Source organism: Phallusia mammillata, chromosome 5, assembly GCF_965637545.1.
Source record: "Phallusia mammillata chromosome 5, kaPhaMamm4.hap1.1, whole genome shotgun sequence".
Classification (NCBI taxonomy): domain Eukaryota; kingdom Metazoa; phylum Chordata; class Ascidiacea; order Phlebobranchia; family Ascidiidae; genus Phallusia; species Phallusia mammillata.
Genome location: NC_137256.1, coordinates 4,326,203 through 4,347,289, shown reverse-complemented (window position 1 = coordinate 4,347,289; position 21,087 = coordinate 4,326,203). Strand labels below are relative to the sequence as shown.

At 39.8% G+C, this 21,087-nt stretch overlaps 1 protein-coding gene across 7 annotated transcripts; it reads right to left on the bottom strand.

Annotated features, from left to right (window-relative positions):
- Positions 1-203: 203 nt before the first annotated feature.
- On the bottom strand, positions 204-15,456 carry LOC145230582 (vinexin-like). 7 transcript variants are annotated; one of them, XM_080096036.1, is made up of 22 exons: positions 15,201-15,456; positions 13,024-13,743; positions 12,717-12,793; positions 12,608-12,656; positions 12,390-12,547; positions 12,091-12,297; positions 11,838-11,925; positions 11,707-11,775; positions 11,191-11,354; positions 10,533-10,599; positions 9,947-9,995; positions 9,418-9,526; positions 9,114-9,203; positions 7,023-7,100; positions 6,792-6,824; positions 6,436-6,470; positions 5,732-5,823; positions 5,371-5,426; positions 4,813-4,992; positions 4,582-4,727; positions 3,818-4,038; positions 204-1,518 (listed from the first exon to the last, which is right to left on the bottom strand). In XM_080096036.1, the coding sequence occupies exons 1-22, from the start codon at positions 15,376-15,378 to the stop codon at positions 1,022-1,024; spliced, it is 3,363 nt and encodes a 1,120-aa protein (XP_079952162.1). In that variant the 5' UTR covers positions 15,379-15,456; the 3' UTR covers positions 204-1,021. The 7 variants fall into 7 exon arrangements, with proteins under 7 accessions (XP_079952162.1, XP_079952164.1, XP_079952166.1 ...); XM_080096038.1 differs by lacking the exon at positions 15,201-15,456 and adding an exon at positions 14,137-15,188; XM_080096040.1 differs by lacking the exon at positions 12,091-12,297.
- Positions 15,457-21,087: the final 5,631 nt, after the last annotated feature.

Here is a 21,087-nt window from a genome sequence, read left to right as displayed (position 1 = left end):
CACAAAACATAAGATTTGAGCTGGTGGCAAAATTGTCAAGGGTTGTCCTATGCTCATGACAGTACACTCGCGAGCATTAAAATGCGGTCGGGTGTTTGGTCTGCACTGATATGCCTAAAAAATATCACACCAAAAGGCCAACTAAACGTTGTATCAAGAATCAGACTAATGGATTACTGTTCTGCATTTTGCCACAAACTGCATAAGAGCGAGCGAGATTGTATTTGATCACATTAGCAAAGATAATGCATTGAAAGGTCCACAACGTCCAAAACAATACATCGACATGCGTAAGGTGTTGTCAGTAAATCACATCAATTTACAGCGAGGAAATCGCAACCACTAGGATCGTTAAATGTCGCCGTTTGTGGTTGTCAACCTAACATGAAGTGTTGTGCCCGTTGTGTTTGCTAATACTTTAACCGGTGTCGCCGATAGCGAGGAGCCATAAATCCCCCTTAAAGGACCAGGTGGTTTTGGTTTAACACAGATAGCAAGCCGTACCGATTAAAACAGTTCTAATCGCTAACTCTAACCCACACTCACACATAGAAGCATTTTAGTGTTGTCACCATAACAAGGTCACATTGTCACAGAAGTGCAGAGCAAGCGCAAAAGGCAATTGGGATTAAAAAGCAAGCGCACACAACTTCCGCATAAAAGTTCTTCTCTGTAAGCTATGTACATCCGTACGCAATTTAAACAGTACTTTGCCGCAACACCAACGATTTACATGCGCACCAAGCTCGATCCAGCAGCTTCACAATGGCAGTTTAAATGATTAGTTTACAGGTTTTCCACAATCTAGATATTATTAGTGCAAACATATTTACGGTGGGTACAAAAGCGATTCGAGAATTCAACACTTGCGAGAAATACTCAGGCTTTCGATTGGGATTCGATACCAAACAATTACAGAAATGTTACTCTGCGTTATTGACATAAAACAAAGCCAGCAAAAAATTAAAATATAACAACATCATTTTCAACACAAGCAGCGCGACAACATGCAAATTAGAGGTTAAGAGTTAGCTGGCGTGACGTAATTGCCCGGGAAAGTCCCAAATGCACCAGTACGCTGACACGTGCCGACGAACCAGCCGTCGTCACAGGTTTCTACTACCACTATTACGTCACCGGCGACCAAGTCAAGTTCATCGTCATTGGACGCCTCGTAAGCGTATAGCGCCACATAGCGGCCGATAACCTGACCGAAGTCGATCTCGGGGGCGTTCGGGGGCGGGGTCTGCAAACGGGGGCTAGATGGCTGTGAGCTGATGTTTGATGAAGGGTAAGAAGGAACAGATGGGGCGAGAAGGGTTTGAGCGGGTGGGGGTGCTGGGAAATTCCCATCAGTCCCGGTGGTTGCTTGCGGTTCGTTGAGCGCGTCAACAACTCGGTCGAGCTCGGATAAGTCAAATTCTCCTCTATGTTTGTGCGAGTCTTTGGGCTGGAGTTGGACTGTTGCGTCTACGACAGAGTGAGCAAGAAAGGCAGCGCGCTGTTTGCGTTCGTTTTCTGGTAAAGGAAACAAAATGTAATCAAACTAGAAGGGTTGGTTAGCACATTTTGTTGTTGCATTTACACTATAACCTATTTTAAAACAGTAATATATTTCCTATGCTTATTTTGTATTGGGTCCCATATTAGCCATCGTCTTTTATAACCTTAGTCGTTTCTGCAGGCAAAAACTCATGGGTCCCCACACATGCAAAGTTGAAAATAATGCAATTCAAGAGATAACCATGAGAAAGTCGGGTGTTGTAAGGTAAAACACAGTGATCGGCACTGGGCATAAATAATAATACTATGTAGAATACAAACTATAAAATTAGATTCACCCCAGATATTGTTTGAAGTATGTCCTATTTATCGTTTTAAAAAACTGACCCATTTTAGGGGGCTAGTAGGGTAACTAATTGGGTTCGACACACAAACTAAAAAACCACAATGACTTAATCAATAGTACTGCAAACTTTCAGCCAAATCCGCCAATGTTCAAAAATTTCGACCACTAGAGGTGTTTTGAGCAACAACCGTTAATGTTTCTGACGTCATAGGGCTGTTACCAAGCCCCTAACTGCCACGCAAAAACGTCCACCAAGCAACCCACCAACGAGCAACATACAACTGGTTGCCCTTGTAACACTATTGCGCCACAGAAATCTTTCGTTTGTGATGCCCAGTAACATACAAATACGTTTTACACTTTAGGGGCTTGTGGGGTAAATGTTAGGACTACAGGGTTGAACACAACAATCGACACCTATAAATGGCATACTATACAAGCTATCCATTTGACACTGTTTAAAAACTCACCCATTTTAGGGGGCTAGCGGGGTAATTACTGGGGTTATCAACAAAAACAAGGTGGTATGCACATCTACATGAATATATCTACCGTCTGTGTAAATTTCACCCAAATCCATCAAACATTTGATGGAAAAACGAGTCGGACAAACTTTGGGTAAAAAACACCCATTTTAGGGGGCTAGCGGGGTAAATACTGGGGTTATCAACAAAAACAAATGGGGATGCACATCTACATAACTATATCTACCATCTGTGTAAATTTCAGCCAAATCCATCAAACATTTGATGGAAAAACGAGTCGGACAAACTTCGGGGAAAAAATACCCATTTTAGGGGGCTAGCGGGGTAAATACTGGGGTTATCAACAACAAAAAAGTGGGATGCACATCTACATAACTATATCTACCATCTGTGTAAATTTCGGCCAAATCCATCAAACATTTGATGGAAAAACGAGTCGGACAAACTTTGGGAAGAAAAAAAAAGAAAGAAAAAAAAAAGAAAAAAAAGAAAACAAACAATTTGAGTAAAATCAATATGTGTCCCTTCAGGGAAGGGGACCCATAATAAAAGCGATAAGGATAAATTATTTCGATATTATAGGCCCTGGAAAAGCTAGAACACTACAATTATAAATCCGAACACTACCATAGGCTCATTTTAAAAAAGTTCAATAAAATGGACAGTAATCTAGCAAACTTCCTTTAATTCAGCAAACTTCCTACTTCCTCGTTTAGTTATTTGACCTTTTTCGGCCATCTAGTGGGGGCAATTGCACCGAGCTAAAAAGATCAAGCAACAGGCCACAACATTTTGACCACCTTAACATTTTAGCCACCATTTATACATTCAAGTGCGTAGAAGTCCAAACAAAAACGCGCAAAAGTCACCAAACCAGTGGAATTCATAAATAAATTTGTGTCAAAGAGAGAGAAACTTAAACAAGGATGTCCTAAATCTTGTAAAATCTCTCTAAAAACATGTGCAGCATACGAGGAGGGCAACGGTGCTTATGATGTGACCTTCAGCGGCTTCATCACTGAGCCTGTGTAGTTTAGTTGGTAGAGCGCAAGTCCCGAAAAGGGTTGTGTCGTGGATGAAAAATCCCACCGGTAGATGTTTTAACCATGTGCTTTGCCATAACTTACGTCAGCCTCACATTTAGCTAATTTTCCATCGAAGGCGCAGGAGCTTAATTATTTATTTAGCGGCTAAATAGGGGTAGGGTTGGGAAGTAAGTTTATTTTACTTTAAGAACTAAAATTTTTGGGTTAGTTTCACTGAATTTATAATGATCATACCTAGCCAAAACCCTAATAGCCCTAACCGCAGGCATATTTTGAAATATTCCGTTTTCAATCAGATTTGTGCTCTTTGCGCCACCTGTCGAAAATTAGCTAAATGTGCGACTGACGTGAGTTATGGTGTCAGTAGATTTTCCCCTTTAATATGCCTGACGTAGCCTACTATGATTTATAGTGGACAAAACTGCACTAAAACGTACCGTCAGGGTCGCTGTTTGAACTTGCTTGACTGAGCGAGTGCGAATGCTGTGACGACAATGATGACGTGGTACGCGGTGACGTCGTCGTCTTAGGCGAAACCTCTAATTCTTTCGGAACTTTTGGTTTGGTCTTTGTCGCTTCGGCTGACTCCGGTTCAACGACGACTTCAACGTAGACAGCTGGTAAAATTCCGGTGATTCCCCCAATTTTACCCTTGTACCTGATTCATAAAAATTTGTTTAAAACTTTGAACTGTTGTGTAATACCAATGATCTTTACCAAATCATTTTAAATGTAAGCAACCCAGATTTGTTGAACTTCAAAGGGCAGACATTTTTTGTGAGTATTTTTAACGACGTCTTATGTTAAAGTGGACTTTTGAATTCAGTTAAAAGTTTCAAAATGGTTCGAAAATTGGAAGTTTTTCCAAAATCGATATCAGAAAATCATTCAGGAGATTCGTCAATAAACTTGAGATTTGAAACCAAAGCTTTTACTTTCTGCCGATCTTTTTGGCCAGTAACAATAAAAACATAAATAATGCAGCTCTTGTCCGTTACTGAAAGCTTTCGCAAATCTATAAAATCGAGTCTCATCAAATATTTACTACACAACATCAAGAACCAAAATGCTTTACGCATGGAGACTATTTTTAGCACGATTTGAGTCCGATTCCAACTAAGGTATTGTGACATAACGGGCGAGCACCCGATAAACGATGATTAACATGGTAGACGACACACTGACGTCAGAGATAACCCACCAATTGGCGTCGACTTTCTTAAGAAGTGCTATCTCGTCTCCTTGCTTGAATGACAGTTCCACTTTGGTTTTGCCTGTGAAATCGAACTTGGCTTTGCCCAGGCCATTTCGAACAGGCTTTGGGGGTGATACTGTGGTAGATATGATCTAGAAAAGCAAAACGAAAAAGTTTAAGGGCTGTACTAAATGTAAAAATTTTTTATTTTCTTACAACGCCTATAAGAAAACTTACCTCGATGTATTGTACAGGTATTATTCCGCTTTTCATTCCATCGACAGTTTCAGCCATGTACCAATTATCATCAACCCTGCGTGTCACTATTAGGGTTTGGCCCTTCTTGGCAGACAACTCCTTTGACGTTTGAGCCGAAAAGTCAAACTTAGCACGTGCCGGCTGCCTCAACTTGTTTGCCTGACAAAAAACAATGGGTTGCAATTGACAGCAACAAAGTAATGGAAATTTTGACAGAACAGACGTGTGGGTGGCATCATCACATACATCATGTTTTTGTAAATTGGCCTAATTTGTTGTCACGCACTACACATTCACGTCAAGCACCTTAAAATATTTATATGTACCCGTGTAGTCATATATAGTTATAGTGAAAGTCAACCTTCATACACATTATTCACAATAGTTTAACTGTTTGTTAACCAGGCAACTCATTACATTACTGCGTTGAAACAACTTTCAAAAACAGGGTAAGTCTATCAGCTGTATTGAAGCGGAAATGTTCAATATATTGGTCTCTAGACATTATACTGTCAGTACTCTTGGGAGATAACTTACTTCGTCTGATTTGCCATGCTTTGTTGCTGTATGAGGGTGAGGTGATTTGGTCTGGCCTGAAATGCAAATTCTACCTTTAAAAATCATTTAATCAAACAAAGAAGTAGCGTTTAAAACGGGATTAAACGATTACCACATGCGTATCAGAAGTTTGTAACCTACAAGGCAAAAGTTCGAGTGCTGTAAAATGCCTACACTCCAGTCTATCAAATGTGAATGAATTTAAATTTTAAAATGTAAATTTTGCCAGAATCACTGTTACAACTCACTATAAGCGTCGAATGAAACCCAAGAAACATGCACACACATCTCCATTACAGCAGCAAGTAATCAGCAGCAATTAACAACACAGATGACGTACCTGACATGGCGTTCCTGTACGCGGTATAGGAGGAAGCTGAGGCCGCGGTATCAGGGACTGCAGCAGTCTTTCTTGTCGCTGGTGGCTTGTAACTGTTAAAACAACTCAACAGTAACAAACCGAGCCTACGTTCAACCAACTACCTCGCCTTACGCGCACCAAGAATGTTTATCCGCCACACAACAGTACCGTGGAGACGTTCTCGTTTTGGACGTGCTGTGGCCGTGTTACGTCATCAAGCGCCATTTCCTATATTCTTCCGGCGCCATGCTTCGGTTTATATAAAGCGATTTGCATCGACCGGCATAACGACATTAATGTACTATACGGTGCCTAAGCAGCTATTATGGTTCGTTATTGGCGTGGCTTGTGGTCAGGGCTTCCAAAAGTATTTTTTCCTAAAGTCATAATTATAGGTGTATTATTTTTAATTGGACATAAGTGACAACATAAGTCAAATTCTTTCAGTAAAATGTAATTAAAATGTGGAAACGGGAATGTTGTCAACTTGCCTAAAAATCACATGATCAAATCAAGCAATAAATTACACTGCTTGACAATGCAGCAGATTTAAATATCACGCGATTTTAATTGTGAGTGACTTTTTCACATGGAAGACACTCACAGCGAAACGTTGTTCGAGCATTGTTTTACAAATAGTGTAACGTTACCTCGGCTTAAGCACGTAAGCGAGAAAAGCTTACCTGGTGGATGCGACCGGTACAGTGTTCTTTGTTTGCTGAAACACAAGAACAAATGGTAGATGGGGGTCATAACGAGTTTCGACCAATATATTAACAATGTACAGAGTAACTCAATATTTGTTTACGACCCTTGCGCAAACCAACTGTCAAAGTCGTTGCTCGATAAAGCTGCAATTTATTGTAATGCGCTCTAGCAGCCAATAGCAAAATGCAGCATGGTGGCTAAAGCAAACATGCCAGTAGCGCGTTGTGATATATAGCAACAAAATGGTGTATGTAGTTTATGGAAAAAAATCTGTTCAGTACAACCTATTATACAAGAAATTTGTTTTTACAGATTATACTCTGAACCTTACCTCGATTGCTTCCATGTCCCAAATAGTACCAGGCTGACAAGGCGTGAAAAAATAAACAAAGAAAGCTGAGTAAAGCGGAAAGTAATAAAGCAAAGAAATATCTAAACTGTACCTTCACACAAAACGCCCTAATACAAATTAGTAGGTAAATGTTACAACGAAAAAGTGACTTGGACGACTCGAAAGTTTTTCAAACATTGCAACAAAAACCGCAGATAAAGTCGTTCTTACCGACTTTGGTTTGAGAATATCATCAAAGAAGTCGCCCCACTGCATATTTGAAAAATCCTCCAAACTGGAGCTTCGTTGCTGCACAACGCCATGTACAAAGTTGTGTGATGAAATAATGGACAGCACAGTCGCCGGTGAATACAACCACTAACGCAACTCAACAACACACAAATGGACACACAGAGACCATTGCGAAACAAAAATGAACACATTACCGGGCTTTCTAACTTCTCCATGGCAACCGACGTTACGTCATGCGCATGCATCAATCCAACTTGACTTGTTTTTGTTGCTAGCATTCCTTTCTGTCGACTGTCGAGTGGTAATGCTGCTGAAATATCACTAGTGACTTGGACTGAGGCATCGCATTCCGATGCTAATCGTTATTGCGGGAATGGACAACGAAAACCGTGTCCGATTACAAATTATACGAGCTGTTGTCCTGCGCTTTGCTGAGAAACCGGGCGTGAAACGGTGCACCAACATCAGGGGCCGTTTGACGCATTCACACAGCGCGAAGTGCTTATTGTGGCGCTGGAGTCAAAGGACACAATCCGACACAGTATCGCGCGGGTGTGGGGCTCGCGCATTCGAAACGAGATTGCCCTTGTTCAAGAAGGGTTAATTACGCCTTAATGATCAAAACGGGAGAGAGCTGTCGCGTGGCGCAATATGCCTGCCCCCTGGTGAAGTACTCGCATCTGGACGAGTACGCTTGTTCAAAAAGCACGAGTGCGTCTGCGGTCAACCCGTTTTTTGCAACTTCCGTGAAAGTACGCCGTTATGAATTTGATGCGAAAAAGGCCCAACTGCACCATTGCAGTATTAAGTCTATCACACGTGGGCGCTCGAGACACTTGTGCTATACCCAGTGTTGTCATACCTTCCTAAAAAGATCTGTCCTTATTTTGAAGGATTATGTCTTAGATAAATTTATGGTCCATATATCTATGAAATGTCCTTGCTTTTGACTTGGGTCCTTATTTTGTCTTATTTTTAACATTTACAAGTCAAATCCCTGCTACATGTAAACCTAGACCTGCGCTGTTGTGAGATGCACGACGTATTTTTCACAACAAGGATTTCCTGGAATAGATTGTTTTTGGCAAAAATATGACTGGGGATATGACATAGCTCGCATAGATGCAAAGATGTGTTTAAAAACGTTTGTTTTGTATGATACGAAAATTTATTTTTTCGCTCGTCTTTACTTGGGGTCCACGTCGATGGTAACCCTGCCCTGGCTATAGCCAACACGATCACAATTGTGTCAAATAAGTGGTTAGGAAACACGATACAAAAGTAAGTGCTATGTTCATCTGGTGCCAACTCGTAAAACCAAAAAAAAAAAAAATTCCAAACCACAACACAGGAAGTAATTAAATTCTATTGTTAGAAAACCACAGTTAAAAGTGAAAGGGCGTTTCATAATGGAAACACAAGTGAGTTGTTAATCTCGCTTTTCGCAAAAGCAAACACCAGGCACATTTAATATCAAGTGCGAACGTTTAACTATACTCGCTTCAATCGATCGCCGCACAAGCTGACTTTCTGCCACAACATTCACGCGACCGAACTTCAAAGAGTAGCGCCGGCTGTGAGGCACTTCAGAAAAGCAAACAACACGAACCTACACTTTCACATACCGACTTAGCACCGCTCCTAATATAGGAAAAGGTCACTGATATTTGCTAGGGGTAAAAAATGGCGTGTGTGACTGACGGCGCACAAGGCATGGAAGCCAACGCACACACGAAAACACGAAATTTGACAAAACCCGGAAACAAAACGGAACTGACCGAGTCTGACTGATGAAAACAATACGAGGGTTTTTAGGCATGCAGGTGGTAGCCTCAAGATAAACTATTGTCAAGACGATTCCACGAAAAGAGACGACTTCCTTATTAAGCATTCCCACAAATAGTTTGACGCTGACAGGCTGTGTGCAGTTTGTGAAGTTTTTACAAGCAGGAATGACACTTCAACTGGAACAGCATCCAATGCAAGCATGTGAAATACGACAAAAGAGTGATTGACAAACCCAGGTTCACTTGGGCTGGTGCAAAAAGGACCCATGTACTATAAACTTACAATTCTTGACCCATTTGATTGATTGGTGTTAGGCCTGTGAACAACTCGGCGGCGACGGGGTGCTTCAGGAGCGTTCAAATTGAGTTGTATCTGTAAGTTGGAAACAGATAGAAAAGGAAGGGAAGAATAAAGAAAAGCAAAAGGAAGATGAAAGAAATTGCAAGGGCGCGAACAATACTATAAGCGTGACACCAACAAGTATGTGTCTCATATAAAACTTCAAAGGCCCACCGTATCCCGGAGGCATGTGGTTGCATTATAGGGGCGAAAATATTCGAGTAAGCGAGATTGGGTTACAACTTACTGGTTTGTTTTCCACTACATACGGTTCAGCAGGATGGTAATCGGTGATGCGACCGACTTTCTTTGGCTTCTCGATCTCCATGGAGGCGTGATGCTGTGCTGTCCTGTCACTGCGAGATAACAACAAAACACTTAGCACAGGTCATTAGTTTAAGTACCATAAAATTTATCCGGGTGTTGTAAATCACATGTTGGAAAAGTGGGGTGCCTACAGTTTGTTACACTATTACTCAATGCAAAAGGGGACGAATGGTCAGCTACTGGCACAAAATTGATTAGAAACTGAGTTACTAGAAAGCTCTTTTCAGCGTATATTTATACATGGAAAGACAGACAACTGGGATTGGGGCTAACAGTACAACTAGGCCAAGCATGCTTTATGCTAAAAATCATGTGATCCGGGCTTAAACCCTGATAATCTGCATGCGCACACTTTCCGCATGTGACTGATGTATTTCCTATTTGCAGTTGGCATTTTGTCGACCTTTGGCGTACTAATGTTCAAGTAGAGCTGACAACTTGGAACTTACTTTACTGGTGTAACGTCGTTGGCAGAAGATGGCCTTCCGTCGTCCACGTCTTTCAAAAAAGAAAAATAGTTGGGAGGTTTCTATAGGGTCGACTTATCACGTAAGAAAAACCACGGTATGTTTAAACATAGAAAACCACACACAAACCCTGTTGGCAGGAATTTAAAAACTTTTAGGGTTGCAGTGTTTACCCTTATTGAACTTTCAATTGCATAGTTGACTGCACTTAAATAAAAGCTAAATGTCAATACTTTACCGCAAGAAACCCACGATGGTTTGCGGAAATAGTATGCGCAATACCTAGGTTTCTTTAACCAAAACACATGGCATAAACGACCAAAATTGGTTGTGTGGTAAAGTCATGGAAATGAAGGGGAACAAGGGGAGAATCAGCTTTGAAAGGACAATAACATTATGTCGGAAACTGGGCATTTGCGACGGGAAACAAGCACAGGAAACGAATCCAATCAAACTGTCACTTCCCAGTACACGCGGCGTCCGTCATAATATTTACACACAAAATAGTAGCCATTTGACTCCCTGTGTATGTGTTGGCCTTTAAAACACTGCCAGTTGTTCAACTTACCGTCCTTTTCGATTTTGTGCATCTGCTTGAACATGTTTTTGTACCAGTGCTTGGAATCGTCGACAGTCTGCATGACAAGAGAAGTTCGTTGTAGGGTCACAGCTGATTTATATTTGGGGTGCGAAAGCTACAATTAGCCGTTACATACAAGCAGCTGCCAAACCCCTCGGGCGCTAAGATCGTTGCCGCAACACAGAAGATTAATGACGATGGTTTTACGCATAGCCTGTTTGTTTGCCACGACCATTGCGCAGCTATAAACGTATACAACAAATCGGGGTTTTCAACAACGGCTTATCAACAATTTAAAGTCACAAACGTATATAGTGCTTTACAACGTAAAAAGTAGGTGAAATATAGATACAAACTAAATACCCAAGTATATACAAACAGGTGTAACTGATGGCGCCCTTCATATCACTGATGCTTGCATGAGCATTTGCCGAATGGTTTGAACAATAAAGTATGTCACTTTTTACGTATATTTGGGCCGTTATTGTTATCTTTAAACATGTGAAATATAGTTTTAGCAACATATTTTAAAGAAACAGTACATTGCGACATACACTTTCTTCAGCCAAATTAGCAACGCCGGTTAATGGCAATACAAAGTTTAAAGTCCGGTAAACAATTTTGGTGGACTGTGATGTTTACTTACTGTTCGTAATGCACAAGGTACCCCAGTTTCGTTGACTGGCCCGATTCCTGTGTGATGTGGTGCTCGTACAACTGTAGTTTTTTTCGTCCGTTCTAAAACCACTGATTTATTGTCGGCACCGTTACCGTTAGCAGGATAGTACGTATCAGTGTGGACCAGGTTGCCTGCGTGCAAAACAATAAACTCGTTAGCTCAATGCTATACTAGTAAGGTCGTAAAAGCAAATCGCACGTAGCAACTGACTGATTAGTTTTATCGTACACAGGAAATCATACGTAATTTCAGTTGGCAGGTATAAAAACGCACACAATACAATGGTTGTAAAATAGAGTTTAGTCTGTGCATTTCATTACTACGATAATTATAGAAATCAAGAGCTGTGGGCGTCGTAATAGACTGGCAATGCCAGCGGCCCTTGTTTGTTTGTCGGTGGGAACTTAACGTGGGAATGTAGGATTACCACGAAAGAATGGTCGTGAGGGTGCGAGCAAGGCGGTATACAAGCAAAAACCTCACCTTCCTGTGTGGTAGTTTGATAGACTGCACCTTCGGGCAACTGGGAAGCCGGTGTTACCGCCGCATCAGCTGAATATGAATTTGTTTCTAAGACTTAGCTTCCATAATAGACGTGGTTACAATCAACTCACCTTTTGGAGACGTTGGGAATGGTGCGCCTTGAAATGAGAAGGTGTTGGACGTCTCCACTTTGGCAGGGGCCGCGGTATCGACTGGTTTCTGCGATTTGAAAAAGAGTTGAGCATGTTGCACACGTTACACTTATCCCTTTCAGGTTTTACAGCAAAACAATCCCCAAAACGCAAAAAAAGTTTTGTATTTCCACATGTAAAAAATCACAAACACTTAACACAGGAAAACAGAAGATAAAAGTGAAAGACATACAATTAAAATTTGCCGTGTGTCGCGAAGCAATGTAACGTAGCCACTGCTTTGAGAGGAGTTACTCATTGACGACAAGGGTCGATCACTTTGAAGACCGTCTTTAAACGGTGACGACCTTCCGTTTCGACTACTCAGTGGCGATAACCGGTCTGATCCAGGATAAGGAACTTCAGTCATTGATATGCTGTTGTCACAATGCTCTTGGTCCTCATTATAAAAAGTTTGACAAGATGGAAAGAGAGAAAATATAAGAGAAGAAAATGGAAAAGAATGTACACAACAAAACTCTAGCAGCTTACTTTTGAAACCTGCAGCGAAACTGAACGAAAGCCCTTGGGTTTGCCTGCAGATTGAACTGGAGGCGGGGAAGCCGCAGATAACTCATTTGCACTCGGTGGAGGTGGAAGGGGTAGATCTTCATTTGTCTTTGGCGTTGGACTCCAAATCGCAGGTTTTACTTCACAAAACATAAAATTGCAACACATTGACACAATTTTTTTTTCGAAATCAAACCTACCACTTTTGTATGACTTTACTCCGTTCCCAACATTATTGTGCACCGATGTCTTAAAAATAAAATAATTTATTTTATTATTTGGAAGCTTTCATAACCTAATTTTCCTTACCTGGGAGCCAAGAAAATCTTCAGAAGGCGGAGGTGGTAGAGGTGGCTGCACAAAGTCGTCATTACTTGGCTGTGAACCTATCATGAAAATGGTCAAAAGAAATGTCATTTGTTGTAAATGTCTGAAAGTGATTCAAGGTCAAAAGAAATGTCATTTGTTGTAAATGTCATAAACAAAGTGTTAGCAACAATTTCAGCTGCCAGAGCAGAAAAAATCCCATTTGCATAATTGCCATTAAGTAGTCATGCTGATACAAACATCATGCAACAGGAGTAAGAATTAGAATGATCACTAAATTACATGTTACCTTTTAGATTTTCTACACATCTATTGCCCGTAAGTTCACCATTAGTATCATGCACTAGTACAGCAGCATCAGAGTGTAAAAGCTGTGCAGTAAAGTCTTTTTTAGCAGAAATTAATTGCTTATTCTCGAACTGATTTATCTCCATTCTATTAAGGTTATTATTGTTTGAATTTTGGCATTCATTAAAATCATCATCAGTGAAGTCATCAATATCATCATCAGTATAAGGACGTTCATCAATATCTGAATGAGATAAACACTCTTGATTGTCATCCTTGTTAGAACTTAGTGGAACCAAAATTGCAACTTTTCGCTCTGGCGCATAAAATAAATTTTCATCCACAGGTTTTTCATCATGAAGAGGTTCAAATGATTCTGTGCCCACAATTTCAGATTCAATCACCGGTATCTTCACTTTCTCACCAGGCTTGTGAGGCTTTTCCACATTTTCTGTTACATCACTGGCATGTTGACTGGGGGCAGGATCTTTTATCCTTGGTGATGACTGAGGCAGTTCAGTAACATCATCATCATGAAGTGGTTCATGAAAACATTCAATTCCACTGTCTTGTGAGACATGCACAGGTTTTACTTCTTCAGGATGTTCAGCGCTAACATCAGTTGTGTTTGATTCATTTGCGGACTGTTTCTTGGCCTTAAAACTGACACTTCTGAATTTGGGTTTTTTAGAGCCAGATGTGTATGGTTGTAGACCACCTCCTAATGATAGAGCATCATTTCAAATTGAGAAAAATAATTAAAATGGAGAGCTTAAAGTTTGTATTGTGACCAATTAATTAATTACAAAATTACAGTCAATTAATTTTTGACAGAATGTCAAACAACATTAGCTAAGCCGAAGACTGGTTGCTGTGTTATTTCAATTATTAAGCTAACTACTTTGTTATGGCATATACTTGCCCAATGCCAGCATGCATTGACATTTGAAGTGACTAATAAACCACCAGGTTAACTCCAAGAGCACCCACTTAATATATGAATGTGGAAGCAACCACTGAAACCTAGCTAACATTCCCATACAAAAGCCACTCATGCAATGTTAACAGCCCTAGTTTGAAAAACAGAAAGCCTTTAGCGGAGAATTTTACATACCTACTGAATACATTTCTGTACTTGTGTTGATTACTGATAGCAGAGCATCAAATACATACCATTACCTCAGAAAAAATTAATGCATTATGCAACCTTGTTCAATCTGATCTTCAAACACAAAATTAAGATGAGATTGTGGCAGAATTATCTAACATAAAAATGCACAACTTAACAAAAACATATACTTCTGGAATATATTCAATAAACCTGATGCATATCAACTACCTTTCACTGCAAACTACCTTCTGCAGAGAAAATATCTTAAATCATAATGTCTAAAATCTCCTGTAATCACTTAAATGATCTCAGTCCATACGATAAGTGGTGCCGTTTATCAAATACCATTCCGAAACCCGTTAATGACACTGCAGGGTAACTTCGTAATCGCAAGTTATCCAAACTCTGTCTGTTCAACATCATTTTTAAACAGGCACCAATGACAGCTGTATCATTTAACATTGACAGAGCAAACAAAATAAGAACGAAAGAATGTGTTGCGACATTCAAAGTCCGACGATAACGTCTGGCGCTTTATGTCAGCTACAACTTCGTCTAACGAGCTTCTACCTCAGTCACCGTTGCAAAAGTTAAAGAAGGAAGAAGGCTGTAATTAAAACTGTCTCTCGCCACTGCAGCTAATTTCCGATGGCTAACTGCCTACGGTGTCTCGGGACGCACCGAAACAAGCTGCCAATTTAAATGTTTACTATATCCAGATCTTGTGACTAATCAATCGTCAATAGTAGCGCACAGCGGAATGTACTGCGGGCGCCTGTATATAATTATTCCACCAAACTATCACGTGTAAAGACATCAACAACGTGGGGCTACGCTGGCGATGTAACAGTTCATGAAAGACGTGGACAAAAAAGGAAACAACAGATGCTGACACAGGCAACGCATGTACAGGTGACACATACCATGTATGGTAATAAGAAACGGAGTGAAGATACTTACTCTACAACACACGCTACAATATCCCTTCACAAATGCAACTACCGTAGTGTGATGATCTATGACATTCAGTACACAAATGTACTTCTAAATGCTACGCTTTTAATTACCCCGAAGGTTTTGAGCTTCACAGGCTTTCGGGGAAACCGATTCGATGAATTCCTCTTCCATTTTTGCAACTGTTGAATTTAACGTGTGGACTAGAAAATCAAGCTCTTGCTCTCGTCGTTGTCCAAATGTAATTTCCAACCGATTTTTACGGACTCCACTTTTCTGCGCCATGTGCATTCCAGTCAAACGTATCGCTCGGTCTATGTACAATTAAGTTAGGGCCAGTTGACCGCAACATCTATCGAGCAATGATACAGATCGATGAATTTGAATGGCCCCTAATACAACATTGCGTTCTTTCCCGAGGTTTTATGGCACTAGGCAACGAATGTCATTCAATCAATAGCGTGCTTTCAGTCGTTAAAGCAGCAAAAGGTCGCTAAGCCCTGGACTATCTTTGGTGTTTTGAACGTGTATGACCGGTGCGCATACAGGGCCGTCGATAGGATATGTCAACAAGCTGTGTTGACATAACAAAACCGTCAACTTAGAGAAAACTTTCCCTGTCACCCTCCAGCGCAGAGATCACGTGGCCGACATAAGTAAGTTTATACATCGACATATGTCCAGCTGTTGCTCATCCCACATGAAATAAATCTACCACACCGACACGCCTACAAGGCCCCATTCCTGATTCTGACTAAACGCGTCCACCCACGTTGCAACTGAAAATACTTGCAAGTGAGATGATCAATATTGAAATAGCTGCAACGCAACCAAGCAAAACGGGGGCATGCGAAAAACGCTCAGCAAATGCAGAAAGATCAACAAAATCGCGAACCGGTTTTGGCCTTCGTTTAACCTTCATGTAACTTTGTAACGTAGCAGAAATGGGCTCAAGCAAAAAAAAACTTTGAACACTGTATCCATTTGAAAACTTAGAACAACGTGCAGTAATTCCTTTAACAAGTTACTTATTAAATTGCGAGTTTGTACTGCCTTGCATAATATTGTGAGCGCCAGTTAAGTGGACTTCCTGTTGACTGCGGAAATTATGTCAGTTTATAAACACGCTTGTAACTCAAGGGGACTTTTTTGCTGCACTATCGCGTAAGGGCATGTAACCACACAGCAATCCATAGGTCATATTTTGGGCAAATTAAATTCTGCAAAACAACAAACACGTACTAAACCTCTACATGCAACCTACACCTTTATAACTGCCACCAATGATAACTTAACACCCAGCAGTTTAGCAATGCTTTCGTTGCTAAGTATAGTAGACACACAAGAGATTACAAAGCCACCATAGTGAGAAGTGTTATGATAACTGCTCCCCACCCCTTCACCATACACTAATCAATAGCACACTTGACGCAACTGCTTATAGCAGGAATACAAACTTAATGGAAAGCAGCTACACAGCACTTTGATGGAAGTGTTTTAAAGTATGGTCCATTTCAAACCATGAGTAACAAGGATTTAGTTACAATTGATTTTGATTTGGTGCATTGTGACCTTGCTTAATCTGTACAAGTTGTCTTGGCTTAGTTACAACCATCATCACCACTCATGATATTTAAAACTTATACTGTGGTAAGTTTGAATGGCAAATACTTAAATTTAAAGCTAAATGCAACAACAAACAGAAGGAATAATTTTTTTTCCAATTGTGCCAAACCTGCTATGAAAATGTCATAATAAACTGTGACACGCTACTACTACTACTGTACAAACATACTTAATGTACCCAAAAACTAGAAAGCAAACCAAAGCATGTTATTTCACTTCACACACAGCAAGCCTACTAAAGCACATCTATCTGCACCAATTGCACCTTTCTGCAGCAAATTAAATTCAACTGATTGCAAATCAGCTGATGGCAACTAGCCCATCAAAGAGTAGTACCTTCAGTGCAATCTTTTTCCCGAAGAATGTTTTTAGGTAGAGTCGGAACAGGTGGAGGTGGAATTTGAGCGGGTTTTAGGCCAATAGGAGGCTTTAACTGTGGTTTGGGAGCAGTTGCGGGTTTGACATTGAAAGTGATGTTTTTAGCTTTAAAACCGCCAGTTGTTGATGTAGGTGAGTGGAATGGTTTAGCAGCGAAAACAGCAACATCAACTGGAGGCGACACTGTACGTTTGTCAGTTGCTTGTTTAATCCTAATTGGACTCAATGGGTCATCAGTTTCTGAACTAACAGTAAAACTCTCTCTGTTGGAGTCACTTGAAATTGATGATGAAGTTGATTTGGTGGATGATCGAACTAGTCGCAACTGTTGTAGTTCACTTTCAATGGTATCGTTTCTAGTTTTACTTTCACTGTTGCTTAGTTGTAGTGCTTCCAGTTTTGCTTTTACAAGCCCTGACCGTTTATGCTTATAACTGGGAGCTTGCTTGCTTTCATCCTTATCATTGCCTTCAAACCAAGTCTTCTTCTGAGTGAATAGTTGTTTCTTTTTTTCTGCTAAAGAGGAAGTGGTCACAACACTGGTGCTGCTGCAGACAATCGTTTCAGAAACATTTTGTACAGAAACTATAACATCACTAGCAGTTGTCACCTCATGTGATGTTTTTACAGTCAACACCCCTTCAACAGGAGCATCTGGTATGCTCTGTTTCCTTATTTCTGTGTTCATTTCTTCAATTTCCATATCAAGGTTACTTCTATTACCTGTGGATTTTTCTTCTTCCAAGGTCACTTTTTCAACTGATACTGATGCTTCATGAGTCAACTCTTTATCTCTGTTTATTGTATTATGGGAAACAGTTGTAATGACAGAATTGTTCGGTTGATCACCTTCTGTTTCCTTATTAACTTCCAATGCATCTTTTTTATCAGGTGATCCCAAATTTTGCAGGGAAGCATCTTGATGCTTATCATCCTCATTAAAGCTTGATTTACAAGGACTAATATCCGTGGTAAAAGCTGGTCCTAAATTTTGCAGATAATCATCTTGCTGCTTTTTATCCACATTAAAAATTGGTTTAACAGAACTAAAATCCGTAACAAATGCTGGCTTGACATTGCTCTCATCATTCGTTGTTTCAACATTTTCTGATTCCATACTGGTGTTTGAAGAAATGACCTCTTCAGGCGTGTTATTTACATCATTGGGCAAAAACTCTTGACATGTCTCCAGATTCAAAACTGTTTTTGTAACGCTGTTATCAACAGAAACAACTTCTGTATCCTTATTACTTAATTCTGAACCAGGAAACTCATTAAGATCACCTGTTTCATGGCTTTCATCAGAGTCTACATGATTATCCTCATCCACTAAACCAAGATCATGAGGGTCACTACTATCAACTACCAGATCATCTGTGTAAGGCAGGATATCATCTGAAATTTCACTTTCAAGATTTTCTGCAAAGGAAACATTCTTCCTTACAACTTCTGAAACAGATACCGTACTATCAATACCCTTTCTTGTGCCATCTGTTGGAGGGTAGTCATCAACCTCAGAGAAACTTTCAGCATCACTTTGTTCTTTGTGAATAGATTCAGACACCCCTACATATGTCACTGAGTTATTCGATGTTTCAAGCAACACTTCAGGCGGTGGTGGGGGTGGAAACTGATTTTCTACTTCTGTCTTAATGTTTTCATTTATATTAGCAGCATTCTTCAGAGCATACTCAGAATAAGTGGTGTGGGTTGCAGAATAACTACTCGTTGTCTGAAATTCCTCAGTATCAGTTGTGGATGCAGAAACAAGTGATACCACTTCCACTGGTACATAACTATAGTTTGTAACAGCTGATGTGTGCTCCTCAGATTGTTGATCGCAACGCAAAGCAACCCATTCTGCCTCCATTTCTTCAATTGCTTTTGGACTTTCTTCTGCAGTTTTGTTCAAAAAGTCACCAGTAAAATCCTTTATGGGCTCTTCGATATGGATTGAATCCATATCAACAGTTTCACCAATAGAATTATGTTCAAGTACTTCTTTATCAAAATTTTCACCCTGTTTCTGCAACCCAGCTTTTTCATCTAAACTATCAAGACATTCAGATTCAACAAGTTCCTCAGAACTAGATACAGTTATTTCAACTTCTTTTTGCACAGATTCATCAGTTATTTTACCTTCTTGGACAGATTCATTAAATGACAGCCTCCGAACAACAGTTTCTTCTTGATAATTATTTTGGCATTCACTGATCTGATCTTCAACCACTTTAAGCTTTTCATCTTTCCCATCAACTTTTTGTGTCTGCACAACACTTTCCATCTTGTGATCATGTTTAACCTCATTTTTAGGTTTGTTTAAAAGTGCATCTTCTGACAAGGCAAATAACATCATGCTATTTCTGTTAGGATCTGTATTGCTATCTTCTGATTCCAAAACATCATCCACAAGCATGGAAAAGGGATCAATTATTTCAGTTTCATTAGCATCTACAAGGCCATTCTTTGCCCCATCAAGATATAGTTCCATTTCTTCAGTGGCAGGGGGTTGGCTCAAGTTATTGGAACTCTCTGGATCTTTATCAGGTGTACTAGCTTGCAATTTTGAATGCACATCTGTGACAGCTTGCAACTGACATGCCATAGCAAGCAAAGCTGTGTGTACATCACTTAAAAAATTGCTTACTTGGTCAAAGTCCACCGACTCCACAGCATGAAAGGCATATAGACTAGTTTGTTGATTCTCCTGGCAAGGTGTTAGTGCAGTACAAATACTATGATCAGGGGATGGATTCAACGGATTAAACTGCTCATTAAAACTAATTGAATATGGCCGCCATTTTTCAGACAGAGAATTAATTGAGATATGTACCTCACACTGATTTGTAGACACATCATGTTCCGATAACTTTTCCGACCATAAAAACATATCCTCATGAACTGACTTTAAATCTTTTCTGATGCACTTTTGCTTTTGAATGCTACTTCCAGCCATTTTGTTAAGATTTGTAGACACACAATATTCCGACAATTTTTCTGACCATAAAAACATATCCTCATGAACCGACTTCAAGTCTTTTCTGACATACTTTTGCTTCTGAACGCCACTATCAGTAATTTTGTTATGATCTGTACATACACCATGTTCCGACAATTTTTCCGACCATAAAAACATATCCTCATGAACAGACTTTAAATCTTTTCTGACACACTTTTGTTTCTGAGCGCCACTATCAGCCATTTTTGTTAAGTTAATGTAACTCTTATTCAAAACAAAATCACCTAAACATACTATACAATAAACATGGTATTTTAACTTAAGATAGAAATTCTTTCTCAAAAGAGGTCAAAAAAGATCCCATACTCAAACTCCTTAAGTTTGTACATAAGTCAATAATATCAAAATAAATAATTTCTCATCAAAATAACAAATCACAGTTGATTTAACAAACGTAAACAAAAAGAAGAGTAGAAAACTGATCTTTACATATGTTTAAAAATGTATGTACTATACATGTGTGGTCCACAACATGGAAAATGGATGGACACTTTAGGGCTGTCAGTTGCAACCTTATACTTATCATGTACAACCTGACTGCTTTTTCTATTGCTACATTCCACCTTATCTCCTGCTTGAATGGTTGATCCAGAAGGTAGTATTATCATCCATACTAGCATATTTCTAAAATCAAGGTTTAAACCTAAATAGCAATTTTGCAAGGTTAGCAATTTCAGAAGAATGTCCAAAACACGAGTTATGCCCAAATCAGGGCTGATCAATTGGGTCAAAAAGGGTAACAATTATGGATTTGATTTAAGTTTACTATAACATCAAGCTATTTGCAAACCACCTAAAAGCTCCGGCATGCCACAGGTGGTTCGTGTAACACAGGTTAAGAACCACTGCTTTAGGGTTTACTTCAACTTCATGTTTTGAAAACCAAATATTATTTTAAAAAATCAATGCATTTATGTCATCACCAAGTGTGAAAATCCCTTGTCGACTGATTAAGGGTTGCAATCCACTCAATAATT

Excerpts from the sequence above, each read along its gene's own strand:
- LOC145230582 (XM_080096036.1), bottom strand. The coding sequence starts at position 15,378 with ATGCACATGGCGCAGAAAAGTGGAGTCCGTAAAAATCGGTTGGAAATT. Across the intron at positions 11,355-11,706 it reads TCAAACTACCACACAGGAAG|GCAACCTGGTCCACACTGAT; the intron begins GTGAGGTTTTTG and ends TTTTGCACGCAG. Across the intron at positions 5,427-5,731 it reads GTACAGGAACGCCATGTCAG|GCCAGACCAAATCACCTCAC; the intron begins GTACGTCATCTG and ends TTTGCATTTCAG.